Source organism: Drosophila tropicalis, unplaced genomic scaffold, assembly GCF_018151085.1.
Source record: "Drosophila tropicalis isolate 14030-0801.00 unplaced genomic scaffold, ASM1815108v1 contig_443, whole genome shotgun sequence".
Lineage (NCBI taxonomy): Eukaryota > Metazoa > Arthropoda > Insecta > Diptera > Drosophilidae > Drosophila > Drosophila tropicalis.
The window spans coordinates 2,821,268-2,835,392 of NW_027172907.1; the positions used below are offsets into that span (position 1 = coordinate 2,821,268).

The following is a 14,125-nucleotide window of genomic DNA, read 5'->3' on the forward strand; positions in this document are numbered from 1 at the left end:
AAATTAACCTTATCTTATGCAAAACACAAAAGTTAATTTCCTCATATTTTGTTTGCAACCAAAAAAACAAAACAAAAACACAAAACAAAGCTAATTTCCGTTACGCGCATAACCAAACCAACACATTTTCGATTTACTTCCCTAACACGAATATGTTGCAAGAGCAGCAAACATACACACACGCACACACACACACACCCAATCGACAGCAAATTATGTAGTAAATTTCGAAAACAAAAAATAAATAAAAGGTAACTGGCCAATAGCCATTTCAAAAATGTTAACACGAAAACTGGAAATACAAATTACACAAGTTAATATTTATTTAATTAGCAAAGCATCGAACTGCAGATACTCTTTAAAAGTCAATTTTATGAGAAACTCTAGACGAAAAGGTACAAGAAAATTGAATTGATTGGCTGAGCCATTCTGTTAATATGCCCGCTTTAGTATAAGGGTGCAATAATCCAGATATAGACAGACAGACGGACAGACAGACAGACGGACAGACATATTATGCAGTCCGTCCATGTATGCCGCAGTCAGGCAAATGTGTTGAACTTGAGCTTGAAATGTGAGCTTACTGGCAAAATACGAACAACAACAAGAAAGCAAGAAGAGACAGAGAAAGAGAGAGAGATAGAGGCAATTGGCTGCAGTTGTGTGAGGAAGGGAGACAGAATGAGAGTGAGAGACAGAGAGGGAGGGCAGGCAAGTGCGGAGAAGCTACTCACACCCAGAAATGAGGTCAACGCGTCGTATACGTAATAAGCGTTAAAACGAGGAAAAACTGAGAAAAATTTGTTTCAAAAACAACAACAACAACAACAGCCATTACAGAAGCAGCAGTAGTAGCCAAAGAGCAAAAAAAGGAAAAAAAAAAAAAAAAACAGCAACTTATGAAACGAATTTCATTTTAAAGACTGGCGCCGGAAATGCGCATCATACGATACAATAAATGACGCCCACACCACTCTTCATCCCGCTAAGCACACACATAAACGCCACACCAACCCCATCCCCCACCCCTGATCATGCCTATACATACATACATATGTAGATATATTGGCGTCGTCGTCTGTTTTGACAGTTGACGTTTTACCGGCAAAAATCTTCACACATACACACACACACACAGAAAAAGAGAGGCAAGACATTTGGTGACGTAACAGATTTAAGAGTTGACACACACATATGACATAATAATAGAGAGTACGTAACATTTCCATTATCTTAAGAGCGCGCTCTCTCTCTCTCTCTCTCGCTTGGCTCTGTTAACAACTGCATCAAACACTAGAAATGTTAAGCAAAATGTTAAAAATGCGCGCCAATAAATGTATATTTCAAGAAATCCTGCCCCATTCCCCCCAAATTGCAACCATTGTGGGACTAATGGACGTCCCAAACAACATACGATAATCGCTTAGAATATATCAATCAAAATGCTTGTTGGGTATTTTCTAATTACACTAAATGTTTGCTGACATAGCAAAAAGGCACAGTTGGGCTCATCGGTTCGCCTCATAGGTTCGAAGTTCGCCTCATTGGTTTGAAGTTCGCCTCATTGGCTCGATGTTGGCGCTCATTTGTTGCTCTGGTTGCAAGCAGGTTCTGTGGCTTGCCATTAAGAGAACATCATCATCATCGACGGCGAACTCTCTTCGAGCTCTCTGTGTTGTTTCTGAATTCCACGTGAGCAGGTGTGTGCGCTTTTTTTCGCACTCTTGAAAAGAAGTTGAATTGTGGCGGTTGTGTTGTCCCGCGTAAAGCGCACGCACGGACGAACGAAACAAACAAACAAATAAAATAAAACAAAAGTTTAACGCAAAATAAGAAAGAAAGAAAGCAAAACTAAATGAAAATATATTTAAAAAAAAAAGCCAATGCTAACGCCGCTTGTCGTAATCAGTTAAATTTTTTTTTTTTTTTCGGTTTGGTCAAAGTTTTGCAATCTTCTCCCGACTGACCTCCTATAAACGCACTCACACACACACACACACGCAAACATTATCGCAGCCGCGGGTCGTCTGCTCGGAATTAAGAAATCTTTTTATTAAAAGTGAAGTGCAAACTAATTTATTGTGTTGGAGGGGGGAAATTCTGTGAAAATCAAAAACCGCGCGTACCGCGCCCCTTATCCCACGCCCCCCTACCAACAATTGTACCCCCGCTCTCGCCAGCGATCGGGGTTTTGTGCTGTGGGTTACGTAAAGCCGCCGTTCAAGTTCTTACAAAACACAAATAACAACAACAAACAAAACCACAAAAAAAGTTACGCGCACGCCCAACTACACACACACACATACACATACGCGGGTGTGTACACGTATATGAAGCAAATAAAATATATAGCAACAAATTGTTGTTTTAATTCGCATTTTTATCACATATGTATGTAGAAGTTGTTGATTTGATTTCATTTTTTTTTTTTAGTTTTCTTTTTCTTTTTTTTTTTTGCACGCGTGTGGCCATAAATTTTGACAAAGAATCGGAAAGAATTTGATTTTTTTTTTGTTTTTTTGTTGTTTTTTGGGTTGTGTGTGCGTTCAGATTTGCTCTACTATATGCCATAGAGGAAGATATATAGATATATATATATATGATATACAAGCAGGCGAAGGAGGCGCGGTCCTATAAAAATCATCAGTAGCAGCGACAGGTAAGTCTTCAAAGAGAGTAAAAACAAAATGTTTAAGAATATTATATTTTAGCTCTCCCAGTCATTGGCGTTCTCCTCTCTCTCTCTCTCTCTTAAGATAAATTACTCTCGCATACGGTTACGACATCAGCACATGCTGCTGCCTGTGTGTGAATGCGACTCTCTGTGACTTTGCATGCGTGTGTGTGTGTGTCAATGTGAATGAACGCTTTTTTCACTCTCTCTCTCTCGTACACATTGCATTTAGCTTGCGGCTCTCTCTTGAGTTCTCTTTTTGTGTGTGTGTGTGTTTTTTGCTTTTCGAGGGAAAAACTGTTTTTCATTTTATTTTGCTGTTGTTGTGAAAACAAACTACGACGTTGCAGCCCGTCGCCGCCGTATGACATGATGATGATGAGGATGATGGTTTGTTGTGGGGGCGGGGTGAGGGGTTCGCTTACGTGTTGCCATATTTTTAAAGGCATTACTAAGCGATTTTTTGTTTTTGCTGTTCATTGAAATTGGCAACACTTGATAAACATTTATCTGATAAAAAAAAGAAAGAAAAACAAAAATAGTATGTGCAAGAGTTTCAAATGATGAAAATGTTATAAAAATTATGCAAATTGCATTTGAATTGAATTTAATAGTTAGCTAAATTAGCCAATTTATAATAGGCTAAAGTAATTGAAATAAATTTATGTATGCAAATCAAGTAAAGGACTCATGACCTCACGAACAGAAGAGCAACAGGCTACAAATTTGACTTGAGAATCTGAGATATACATATGTACATAAGTGAATGCCTAGCAGATTGTAGAATCTAGTTGCCCCTTGTTTCTCTTTACCGTTATTCAGTGACTCATGCGATCATTTCTCGGTGTTATTTTTCAACTTTGTGTGGCATAATGTCATATTGTAGTTAAATCTGTGATTTTCTAATCACAGTTCGATTCAGTTTTATTACTAACTTGCACTCTCTTAGAAACTGTTATACACTGTTATAACACACAGCTAAATAACAAGCTTATCTCGATGGATTGATTATATAAGATGGCTACTGCTTGGCTACCCGTCAAGCGGCTCAATTCCAGCTAAATATTATGCAATTTTTGTATAAAACAAATGTTAGAATGCGATTAGTCTATATCTATTAATTGTTTAACTCTGTCATACGAGTCTGAAAGGTGTCTTGCCGCTTTTACTCTACGGATATGTCTGCATATGTACATTTTCAAGCGGTTTAAACGGGAAGTTGATTCATATACATACGTTTAAAATGACTGTTATATGAATGTTTTTACACTGTTATACATCTTAATGTGTTTCAACATGATTGTAGTGCGATTCTTTAACCGTTCTCTTATATTAAATAATGAAGATGTTACATAACAGTTTAATATCCGTTTCAAAAGACAGCTATATAAATTATATTAAACTGTTATACCATTATTTAACAGTTTATATAAAAATATTTTGTATAACATTTTAATGATGCGTTTAAAATGACTGTTATATAAATGATATTAAACTGTTATACTGTTCTATAACATCTTACTGTGTTTCAACATGATTGTACTGATATTCTTTAACTGTTGATGAAGATGTTATATAACAGTATAACAGTTTAATATCTGCTTAAAATGATATTAAACTGTTATACCGTGATATAAGATGTTATATAACAGTTATTATATAAATGATACTAGACTGTTATACTGTTATATAACATCTTAATCAACATGATTGTACTGCTGTTCTTTAACTGATCTCTTATACCTATTAAGTAATTTTGGAGATGCTGAACAGTTATACGTTAGTTGTGGTGTTATATAATAGATTATATGACTTACTAAACTGTTATAATTTGTAATAGTTTTGATATTAGGAAAAATACTATTCACTATTATTCGTTACAAGGATTCTAAGATATTCTAAACTGTTATACGCTAAAGTCTGTTTACAATCTTTATCTTTGACTCTGACTTGGTCCAATGAATAGCCTAACAATTTTGCATTCAAATTGAATGCTGACGCTTAGGACTCTAACAACAACAAACAACAATAATAATAATAACAACAACAGAAACATTGCAAATGCAATGAAACGCTTGGCAAATTAACAGCCAACTTGCAGTCCCCCCCCCACCCCCACACACACCCATTTCACCCTTTTTACACTCTCCTCTCGCCTTACGATTGCAGTTTACGTGTCACAGGCAGCGCCGTCTCTGCCTCTGTCTCAGTCGCAGTCTCAGTCTCTGTCGCTGTTTCAGTTGCCGTTACGACACGCAACACATTATGCGACACATGCAATAACAGGGCGCCCACTTGGCCTGTCTGACGGTCGGAGGTTGGACGGTTAGACGGTCGGTGGGTTCCCTGCCTGCTTGGCTTGATGGTTGGCCCTCAAAATTTAAACAGAAAAAAACTGTTAAACATTTTCAACTAACAACTATTTACATACTCATACATATGGGGTACGTCATTATAGCCAACATTTGTCAATAGTTGTCATCAATTTGTGTGTGTGTTATGCAAAAAACGTAAACGAAAACTCCCAAAAACAAAAAAAAAAACAAAAAGGTTTGTTATGAGTCAATCAAGGAAAAGTCAAGCCAAGGCAAGAAGCACAAGCAACGACAATGAAACTAAAACTCAACACAACGAAGGTTGATCAAATTATATAAAATAAAATGTGCTTATAAGGGGGCAATTAGTCAGAAGACACACACACACACTCAAACACAAACATGTGTGTGTGTGTATAAGAACAACCAATTATGCAATCTCAAGAGTATGGAAAAATTGAACGAATAACAACAACAAAAAAAAAACAACATCAAAATCATGAAACATAAAATTCTATTTATACTACACATAAATACATACATACTTCTCTTTTTCCTTCTTCTTCTTCCTCTTTATATTCAATTCATTCGCATTCATTTATTTTTTATGCTTCTCCTCCATACGAGAAATTATGTGATAATTATGTAAGATTATAAAAAAAAAAAAAAAAAAAAAAAAAAATTAAAACACTTCAAAGAACTTTTTTTTGCCAATTGACTTAAGTTTGAGTAATAAAACAACACAAAGGAAAATACCATTCAAAATGTATACCCTGTAAAGAGAGGAGGCATAGATAATTCTTATATGGTAATAGGTATGCGTATGTGTGTGGGGTATATTTGATGTGGTCAAAATGGATGCAACAGGCAGACAGGAGGCAGACAGGCTAGAGACAGAGAAGAGCTTGGGATTAGATTATTTAAGGTTTCGTCTCCCAATCATCTGTGGAGGACTTTGGCTGATTTAAAACATCTGTTATACAACTGTTATACTGCTGTAAAAGACTACAAACTAACTATACTCTCTTGTTAAGCAACTGTTTTAACAGTGACAACAGTGTGACCATTACAACTATTATACTGTTGTAAATACTGTTATACAACTGTTATACTGTCGTTAAAGGCTAGAATTTAAATGTTACGTTTGCCATTCAAATTCGTATTAACATTAATTAACTATAACCTCTGTTATACAACTGTTATACGTACGTTAAAGACTAGTAATTGACTTTAACATTTGTTATACAACTTTAATAGTGCTGAAAAAGACTGGAATCGACCACAATCAGTGTTATATAACTACAAATTGTTTCTAACATCTGTTATACTGCCACACACTGATCCTACAATAGTTCTATAACATTTTAAACACTTTTGTTCTTAAAATTAAGTCTGACGGAGTGAAATTCACCTCTTCATTTATTTCAATAATGTTTTCTAAACTCTCCCACAAAACGCTCCACATTTTGTGAGTGGGTAACTATATAGTCGATTCCCATGTTGACTAACTTTGTATTATTTTGTTGACATTGTGGTAGTAGTCGCTGTTGCCCGTTGCCTTTGCCGTTGCAGCCATGTCGTCTGCCTCAGTGATGACTGCGGCGATAAAATGCAATCGCGAAAATATGATTGACATTGCATAATATGAAAAAATAAACACACACACAGAGAGAAACTACATATCTATATATATATATATATATAGTCATATATCCTCCACATATTTGCAGTTCATTTAGCAGCATTTATCAACGCTAAATTATGTAATACTGCTGGAAACGATTGCATTTTAGATACACGTGCAGTTATATGAATTCGTATACATAATTTTTACTTACGCAAATATATATAATCAGACAATAACAATAACAAAATGGGAAAGAAGGAAGCTAGACACGACTAGAATCGAGTCAGAACCAACTGACTTTCATTTCATTCTTTACACACACACATGCGTCACACCACAGAGTATCTATTGATACATATGTAGGTATAGATATCAGTATTTGTTTATTGACTAACTGACTGACTGTTATTATTATGATGGTGAAATAGACGAAAGTTATTGTAAAAAGGAATTCTTGTGAGTGGTTTCTCAAGTATTTGAAGGTCGAATGGGGCAGACAGACAGACAGACAAACAGACACATGTAAGAGATAGATGGTTAAAATGCCGAGAGAGATTCGTGATAAGCTAAATTATTGCTGGATAAGATGTTCATGTCTAAATTTAGATCATAACAATAAGGTAGAGATAGATAGATATGCCATATAGGGGCTATAGTTGTGCAATATTTGAAAAACCCCGCTATATAACGACGACTGTCAAGGAAATTGCTATGCCAGTTAGATCATTGGCAAAAGCTTCAAAACTTAATTGGCAAGTTAATATGTAACTAATTGAAACTATAATGGAACTTTATCTAAATACAATAAGTGTGTTGTGTGTTATAATAAAGGAATTGGCATATAATTCTCTATATACGCTGACTCAAGTGATTTCACATCCATAGCAAACAGTTTGGATCCTATAAAGTATATGTATTGAATGAATGATCAGCATTTCTTCTCTATTTGAATTAGTAAACATAAAAACCTTATAAACTTACAGTATAATTGAGGGAATTGGCCAATAGGTGATTAGTTTCCATAGGGTATTCAAGAGTCTATGCTTTGTTTATTTGCCGCTGTTATACAATTAACGTAACAGTTTTACGACCATTATCGGACATTAACACCTTTAGTGGGTTCTCTGATTATAAAACCAACCAATGATTAAACAATTTTTCTCTTCTATTGTTTACTGGTTTATAACTGACAAAGGCAAAAAAAGAAAGGTCTCTTCTGAATAACCTTTTTGGCCCAGATCAAAGAGACGGGAAAGTTTACTTTTACTGAGATAAGAGAGTTTCTTTATCGAGAAGGACCTGAGAGACCCAAAAACCAAAGAATAAACGATACACTCATAGAGTGAAATGGTATATTAAAGTCGCCAAAATATATGTAACGGGCAGAAGGAAGCTTCTCCGACCTCATAAAGTGTATATATTCTTGATCAGGATCAACAGCCGAGTCGATCTAGCCTTGTCCGTCTGTCCGTATGAACACCTAGATCTCGGAGACTGTAAAAGCTAGAGATACCAAATTTGGTATATAGACTCGTGTAGTATGTAACGTGATCAAGTTTATTTTAAATTTTTGCCACGCCCCTTTTCGCCCCCGTATTTTGAAAAAAGCGTTTATCTCAAAAACTATTCTAGCTAGAGAAAACTATTCTAGCTTGAAAAAACTCGATTATCTCCGGTATTTCTGTACCTTATGCAATCAAATTTGGCACACTTAAATTTAATACTAATATCCCGCAAAATACCAAATTTTATCAAAATCGGACAAAAAATAGTTTTTTCATAAGGCCAGAGTTGGCCGTTGGCTGGTGGTGGCGCCAGGGTGCTCGTATGCTTGAGTGAGCGAGATACAAAGGTGTGCTTGTAAAAAGCATGTGAAAATGCATTTGTTTAAGAAAATTGAAATATTTGTTTCTCTGGTGTATGGTATACCCAAGTCGTCGAGACGACTTATTTACTTTATTTTAGTTTTCATTCTATTTCTCATTTACTTTATTATTATTTCGATCCTATAACGAATAATAATGGCGATTTAACAAAGTAATTAAAGTTCAAATGATATTTTGACATAAAAGTTGGGTATATAAGTATATAGTAAGTATTCGGTTAATAAAAAAACAAGTACAAAATAGTTAATAATGATTACTGTTGTCGCGAGGCTTTATTTTTTTTTTTAAGGGACACCCTAATCCTGTATATATACTGATCAGAACCACTAGACAAATTCCGAATTAATTCACCTAATTCTTTTAAACAACATTGTCAATTAGATTTTGTGTAATAAATTGTTGTGTGTGCTAGTCTTAAGGTCTCCTCCTTGAGAGATTTGAAAACAATTTTGTTTCTAGATTGTTTTTTTTTGACGGCCTCCTCAAATCAAAATGAAATAGTATAATGAAATCACATTTCTTTTTGTTTTTGGCTAACTACCAAACTTATATGAGAAGAATATATGTTCATCATTACTTAATGTGGCGCGGGAAAGTGGGTGGGGCGGGTCAGTCGGCAGTCGGATACAAAAGAAAAAAAAAAAACAAATTGTTCATGTTTTATGCGTAACATAATCAGACGAGAAACGAAACGAACTACATAAATTTCATTTGCACGCAATTTTCTATATATATTTTAATTTTTTTTTTTTTTTGTATTTGGTTGGGTTGGATTTGGCACACTTTTATGGCAAACACAAAATGTAAACAAATTATAAACCAAAAATAAAATATGAGAAGAGAAAAAAAAACAATAACAACAACAACAAAGAGCTCAAAGCCGGACGACAAGCTAAAAAAAAAAAAAAAAAAAAAAAACTAAAATCAAAATTGTTTACATAACAAAACTAAGAGTGAAGCAAATTCAACTACAAATACATAACATATGCGTGCGTGTGTTGTGTGTGTGTGTGACTGTGTGTGTGTGTGTTATGCCGGCATTGTTTATCTTTAAGATACAAAAACGCAAAACTAAAGACGTCAACGCAAAAGGCAAAAAGCAAAAGCACACAACAAAAACAGAAAAACGTGCGCAAAGATTTGTTCTTAAGAGAGAGAGAGAGACTGTGAGAGGGTGAGAGAGAGTGACAAGTTGCACCAAACAGCTAAAGAGAGAAAACTAGTAAAAAGTGACCAAACTACCGCAAAACTTGTATACCCTTTAATATTTTGCTATACTTTCTTTCAACAAAACAAACAAAAAAAAAAAAGAGAAAATAATTTCCAAATATTCCAAATAATTGTTAAAATCCGGAACTAGACGATTTCTAAGATAAATAACGGCATCTCAAAAGCTGTCAATATGCATGTTCACACATGTCAATACCCAAAATTGTGTAGGGTATCCGAAAGAAATGTTTTATTACCCAATCTTCTTTACTTGGTCCCCGGCTGGTGATTGAAAAAAGAGTCCAAAGAGACTAACAAAAAAACCGAGAGAGTAATGCGAGAGATAGCAAGAAAGAGAGACAGATGCGTTTGTGTGCTTTTGATTTTAATTTGTGTTTTTTTGTTTTTGTTTTTGCTTTTGATTTCATTACTTTTGGGGGGCCCAGCAACGTCAGCGTCGACGTCAACGTCGTCAGTGTTAATTTTCATAATATTATGTAACATCTAGACAATTTGATAGAATTAAATATTAATTATATACATATGTACATACATAAATTTATATATTCTTATTATCTAATCAAATTTTTACTTCAAATTTGTGGGATTTTGTCTAAGAAATAAAAAGCAACATTTAAAGTCAATTTACAATTAAACTCAAGTCTAAAGTGCATTGACCTTTTCCCTAGGCGGCAAGAAGAGGAAGAGAACAATTTCAGAGATTGAAAAGCGATGAAAGTTTTAGCTAATTTTTTTGTATTTTTCTTGCGAAATCTGATGACTGGAAGAATATGACATGTTTTCTCCATAGATTTGATTAAGTAATACCAAGTAGAATATTTTTTTGTTCTTGTTGTTGTTTGTGTTTTTTTGATGCCAGTAATAAAATCCAATCAGAGAGAGAGAGAGAACTAAGCGTCTCTCTTTTGCTTGAGCACATTGCGCTCTTGTCTCCTCTCTCTCTCTCTCTCTCTTTGCATGTGTGTGCGAATTATAAAACAGAATCAAAACCAAACGGCATAATTTGTTGTTGCTTTTGTTTTTCGTGTTGTTGCTGTTTGGTTCCTTCTAAACGTTACGTAAAAATCCCCCTCTAGTTGATTTCTTCTGCTCTGTGTGTGTGTGTGTGTGTGTTATGCTCTTGATATGCTCTTCTTTCTTCGTGATTGTTCATTCTCTCTCTTTGATTTGACTATTATTCAATGTTCTCACACTCTCTTTCTCTCTCTTTGCTCTTTCTCTTTCACAGATGCCTGCTGTCAAAACTTCTCCCTCATTCTTCTTCTTCTGCTTCTTCAACACAAAAGGCAAAAACAAATCAAATAAAAGGCAAAAAAAAAAAAAGAACAACAACAAAAAATAATACAAAATTTTTTGTTTTGTTTTGTTGTTCGAATCAGTTCACTTAAAACAGCCCTAAGAAACGCACGCGAAGAAAGCAGCAGCAGCCGCAGCCGAAGAGGGCCCAAAAACGAATAACTAAAAAAGAACGTTAATAAAACAAAAAAAAAAAAAGAAAACAAAGTTAATGATCATTAAATACACTGAGAGCTGCTGCTATGTGTAATTGGTTACGGCGGGGGGAGGGTGCAAAAGTGTTTTGTTCATTTCAATTGTGAATGACGTGGGGCAATGTCTACAAAACTACAAAAATTTCAACAAAAAGCTAATAACAACAACAACAACAACAACAATAATAATCAACAACAACAATTGCAAGAACAATTGCAACCGCAACAACAACAACAACATTATTATTATCATTATATACAAAAAAAATTACAAATCAAGAACCAAGAGAATTATTATTTTTATTACTCAAATTATAATTTCAATTGGAAAAAAAATAAGAAAATGCCTTTATCTCAGGGCGGCTATCATACAAAACATAAACGGGCCCTGAAGACCCGTCGAAATGAGAATCAACCGCAGGATTCAACATTGCAACATCATCATCATCTATTGGCCCCATCCACATATTTGGCCAATCGCAAGAGAAGCAGTCCAAATGCCATGGAATGTGCAACATATCTGCTTGAAAGGGGATCAACGTTATGTAACTACTCACCAAGGGCATTGGATGAACTGATTGCAGCAGCCAGTCGACAGAATGGTGATGGTTCTTTGCCCTTGGATAAATTGTCACCATTGACCAGTCGTTTGACCCAACATATAAGACAATTGGGCGAAGATGGACCACCATTAGCACCACAACAGCAACAACAACAACCTGCACCACCATTTGCCACACATAGTGTGGATTCGCGATACCAACATTTGCGGCAACGTCAACAAATGGTCGACAATTGGACAGCTCACACATTGGGTCTAGATCTATCGATGGATAATGGAGGAATCGATGACGATTCGGCACCGCAATTAAGGGATCTCTATGCACCCACGCGAGAACAACTCTTGAGTGTGCCCAGTCCCATAATGTCGGAGGATTATGATCCATTGATGTGTCCATTGTGCAGGGATATATTACGGTGTCCGGTGACAACCAATTGTGGCCATACATTTTGCCGCCAATGCTGCGAAACGATAACGCAATGCAACATTTGTCAAGTGAAATTTCCGGGAAATGCCAGCATAATGGCGGGCACTGCAGTTGCTGCGGCGGGCACAACAACGACCACGACTTCGAGTGGAGGGACAGCAACGCGTTTCTTTGCGGGCCTAAGTTCAGGCGGAGCGGCAGCGGCAACGTCACAATTCTTTCCCAGCTATGTGCTACATCATCAGCGTCCATTGCCGTCGCCATCGCCGACCACAGTGACGACAACAACGGTGGCATCCACCACGGCGACAGCAACAACGACAATGGCTTCCACATCGACAGCAGCGGCATTGGCAGCTGCCAATGGCTATGGTCGTCCCTTGGGCATAGCCATGGCCGGCCAAGGTGCAGTTGCTGGTGGTTTGGGTGTGGGTGTGGGCGTTAATGTCAGTGCGGCGGGTTCCTCGGCATCGTCTATGAAATTCATGCCCGATGTCCTTGTACGAAACTTGACTGAGAAATGGTGGGGCCAGGAATTGCAGGCCAGGAAAATTTGCGAAAAGGCCACCAGCTGCATGCACGTGAATCGGCTCGACGATGCCCTCAAATTCTGTAATGCCAGCCTCGAGAAAGGTGAGTCCAAGTCAAATCTACTTTATACGAATTTTCCAAATATTGCTTTATCATCATCATCCCCCCCCCAAACATCAAAGGGAGAGACCAACTTGTTGAACTTGGCTTTAGACAAGTTTTTCTCTTTTCTCTTTTTTTTTATGAAATTTCAAGATCCCCGAATGGCCCTTCCTTCCACTCACACACACACACACAAAGTTCTAACCTAATGGTTTTGAAAAATCAATAAAAAGGGCAGGGCCCAAATGGCAAGCCCCATCAAAGTGGTAGTTGTTGCTGCTTTGTTGTGTTATCATTGTCTACTATTATTTTGCTGACGTCAAGCATTTTGAGCAACAAGTTTTGTTCTTTTCCTCCCAATTTTTGGTTTGCTCCTTTAACTTTTTGAAAGCCCATGCGGCGTATGCGTAATTTATGCTCTTGCTAACTTACTCTGCGTGTGTGTGTGTGTGTGTGTGGGGGGTGGGTTTCTCCCTCTTGATTGTTTCTTTGTTTCTCAACTTTTGATTAGTTGACTGTAATTGTGTTTATTTTGTGGACTTGATTATTTCCAAATATTTTTAGACGACGAAACAAACTCAAACTCAAAACCTTGACAAAAATGAATATAAATTTATTTGCCCAATTCTATTTGTGAAAGGGCCACGCGCTAAAAAACTAAATTCATTCTCATTCACACTCACCAAAGACACTCATAGTCAGTCAGTCGGCTGAGTCAGTCAGCCAAAAAGCTCAAGAGGATTTTCCCCTCATCAGGCAGCTAATTAATCATTTTCCAAGAAGCAACAGAATAGTTTTTTTTTCCTTTCGTTCCGTTTAAAAAGAAAGAATGAAAACTATGAAAAAAAAATCACCGCAATTTACGCACTTAGAAATCCATCAAACAAAATGTTTTTTTTTTTTTTCGGATAGACACTTGAAACGTTCAAAAATTCAAGAACAAAGAACAGACACACACACACAAATAGTTTCAAAAATTGATGGACAGAATTGGGTGGAAATGGAAAATTGAAGAAAAAGTCAGGGCAAATGGTTAATAATTGAATGAAAAATGTATTTTCTTTTGTTGTTTTTAGTCCTAGATAAGATGAAGATGATGATGATGTGTGTGTGCATGTGTGTGTGTGTGTGTGTGTGTGTCTATGGACACACATTTATCTCCATTCTATACATATATTAATACCTATTAGAGAGAATGTCCAATATTATACTAATGCTGATTCAGTTGCTTACTTAAGCCATCATATGAGAGAACGTTCCAATTCACACGTAATCACACAC

The 14,125-nt window shown here is 36.2% G+C and overlaps 1 protein-coding gene across 1 annotated transcript in view; it reads left to right on the plus strand.

Annotated features, from left to right (window-relative positions):
• Nucleotides 1-1,682: 1,682 nt before the first annotated feature.
• The window catches only part of LOC137573784 (LON peptidase N-terminal domain and RING finger protein 1), a 33,515-nt gene continuing 21,072 nt past the window's right edge, over nucleotides 1,683-14,125 (plus strand). The window contains 2 exon segments of the mRNA XM_068285816.1: nucleotides 1,683-2,659; nucleotides 10,961-12,844. Of these exon segments, the coding sequence (XP_068141917.1) occupies nucleotides 11,344-12,844 (1,501 nt within the window). The 5' untranslated portion in view covers nucleotides 1,683-2,659; nucleotides 10,961-11,343.